General features: G+C 39.5%; 1 protein-coding gene across 1 annotated transcript in view; it reads left to right on the plus strand.

The window, feature by feature from the left end:
• LOC109475642 overlaps positions 1-612 on the plus strand; it is an 18850-nt gene extending 18238 nt beyond the window's left edge. The window contains exon 9 of the mRNA XM_019776388.1: positions 391-612. Within this exon, the coding sequence (XP_019631947.1) occupies positions 391-422 (32 nt within the window). The 3' untranslated portion in view covers positions 423-612. The remainder of the gene's footprint in view (positions 1-390) is intronic.
• The last annotated feature ends 2322 nt before the right edge of the window (positions 613-2934 follow it).

Consider the following 2934-nt stretch of genomic DNA (forward strand, 5'->3'; position numbering starts at 1 on the left):
TTAACGGGTATGGGCCCCGGTCCAGAACCCGTTATCAAACGCTTCCATGGCTTCCATAAAACGATTCGAACGCGTTTCGCTCTACCCGCTTGTGCCCCTTTCGAAAATTCGAATACAGAATCCGGAACCCTCGGTCCCGGCCCTCCCGCGAGTCGGATCGCCCTCCGGCCTGCGGCCGTCGGGCCGGGCCGAAACCTCGGGCGATACGGAATACCCCGTGTTGTATTCTATATGTTGCAGTAAAAGTATCTTAAAGCACACTATTTCTCAAGGTGGCGGTATTATGGACCCTGGTGATATTATGGACACAGATGTTAGAAACAGTGCAATCGGATTCTCTATGATTCTGTTCAACTGCACATTGAAGTGTTTTATGTCGCTGGTGTTAAGTTTCAGTCCTTGGCCCAGGTGGAGCACAGTAAGTCTGCTGTGCCTGAGATCATCCATCAGACTTTGATAGCCTCGCTGTAATTGGTGGAGCAAGAAATGACAAAGCCAGACATATTGGGTGTCTGTTTCATCCTGGAGGTTTGGCCCTATGTCAAGGACAAGGAACTAAGGTGAAACTGAGTTCACTGCTAGACCACAGAAGTGTGACCTGTGTTTTCAAGTAAAGCCCCTGTTACATACATGTACATCTTTTATTAGCTATAAGGCCATGTTGATTTGATTATATGGATGACATCCTCTGGAGCCCCAAAACTGATGCACGCGTGCGAATAAAAAAAAAAGTTGTGCAAAAAAAAAGTTCTTTTCATTATGAAATCTACGTGGTCATGAGGGTTGAGCAAATGGCACAGAATATGGTTTGGCGAATAATCTAGTCTTCAAGTTCATTTCTTTACAATTTCGTCTTTTTTCATTTGATTTTGGCATTCTACGACATTGGTATAGTTGTTATTAATTTTTTTTGTAATTTATAGTATATTTTTGCTCATTTTGCAACTGTTTTGTACGATTTACAGTATGGTTGAAAACTTTTTTTTTTTTTGGAAATGGCCGAAAATTCATGCGCGCGCGGATGTCATCCATATCAAATCAACATGGCCTAATGCACAATACAATGATCATGGCATACATTGTAGAATATCATTTTGGAAAGAAAGTCATTGTAGGTGCATTGCACGATAGATGTGACTAGGGCTTAAAGGTCATTGTGAGCTAAATTGTTACAGATTTGTACTTCCTGAAATTGTTACAAATGGTAAAGGAAAGTCCTACTTAAGAGATGTGCAAAATAAGCAAGAGAAGCTTAGTACGGCATCTGTAGATAGCAAGAGAGACCATCTGACACCATTAGAGCTGCTTCAGTACAGACGTAACATTACTTGTCTAAGTACCAATCTGCTCAAAAGTTTGTGACAGTTGTAAGACCTGGTTTATTTGCGATTTTCGCAAATAAACCGAGCTGTTCTTCATAACCAAGGAGTGACATTCCCTGTCCCAAATGCACTTGTGTCTGTGTTGGGTTCTTTACTCTTCAGATCATTCTTGGCATCTTTTTTTCACCATATCTCCTCACAATCCTTCAGTGGAGGCATAAGTTTCTAGCTTAAGATGTCTTAGAGCGCAGACATTAAGGTACCATTATGTCTTCATCAGCATGCTAAGTGCGCTGTACTCGCTGCCGGCAGCACTCCAGTTCTCCTGTTTCCCCCGGAGCAACCCTAACTCTACTGAAATAGGAGCAAAACTGTTCAATCTTGATAATTAGATAGAGGGATTTATTTTCCAAAAGTATTGCTAGCCATTAGGCAGAGCAAGGACTGTAATTAAAACCTCTCTGTAGACCCTCCTCATCTGTTAGTGCAGCCGTTACTGGCAGGGCCATAAAACAAGATGTCCAGTTTGTATCATCTAAGTAGGTTTGGCCACACCAATTCAATTTGTTGGTTCTTGGGTTAAGTTCCGTAAATTACCAACACACTTTTAAACTGTTCAAATCCAAATAGTGTCTCAGGTGCCGTAGGTGCCAAGTTGGAGTGTGTATATTATATAGTGCACAATAGTTACAATGTATAAATTTTTAAAAGTTATACTAAGTACTTTGTAATATATGTGGTCATTATGAGCCAGGACTGACCATGTGTGATAATTACAAGAAAAGTTAGTGGAGATTTTGATTTTGGATGAAAAGTGCCAGAATTAGGGCGACCATAAAGTTACGACTTGGACGGGAAAACAACAGCATTTTAAATTTTATGAATCTAAGCATTTAAGGACATTTTGTAGAAGTCCTTGATTTAAGCAGACATGAAGCAGCATTTAGATATTAAAAAAATATGTTTCAGCCTTGCAGATGTACATCAGGAGAATTGTGACATTAAGTTAAAATATTTGATTTTAAAGCTAAGGTGTCAGCATTTTTAATGCATAACTGGTGAAAAAGTGAAATGTTAATTGATCAAAAGACAAAAATACAGAAATTTCGTATGGCCAAGTTGCTATTCTCCTGGGCATGGTACAGCCTAGCAAAATGTACAGCTTTATAATATGGTGTGGGAACTGTAAAACTGCATGCTGATACAATGTACTTACTTCATCAGAAAGCAGGAGTCTTGTTTGACACAGGCAATAAATTAGGAGCAATTGCAAAGTTCTTGTTTCCTTAATTGGCGTTATTCAAGACAGTTAATGGCTCGGGCTGTGACAGGCATTACTGTGTGACAAATTATACATGTACAATGATAACATTCGGTCCTGACAATCTCTCACAGAAAATCAGGTCATCCAGTCTTGTGTGCTTCAACATTTATGGCTCCGAGTTAACGTAATCAACTACATACTGTAGACATCTAACCTACATGTATTTACCATATGTTAACTTTAAGGCATTATTGTTTTGAAAAATGCTGCAATAATTCCATTGCACAGTAGTCACAGTGGTATTTTTGCAGTTGCTGGGATGTTTTCCTTTTGTACTGTTTCAGTTTT

The sequence above is a fragment of the Branchiostoma belcheri genome, unplaced genomic scaffold, assembly GCF_001625305.1.
Source record: "Branchiostoma belcheri isolate BF01 breed outbred unplaced genomic scaffold, Haploidv18h27 scaffold103, whole genome shotgun sequence".
Classification (NCBI taxonomy): Eukaryota; Metazoa; Chordata; class Leptocardii; order Amphioxiformes; family Branchiostomatidae; genus Branchiostoma; species Branchiostoma belcheri.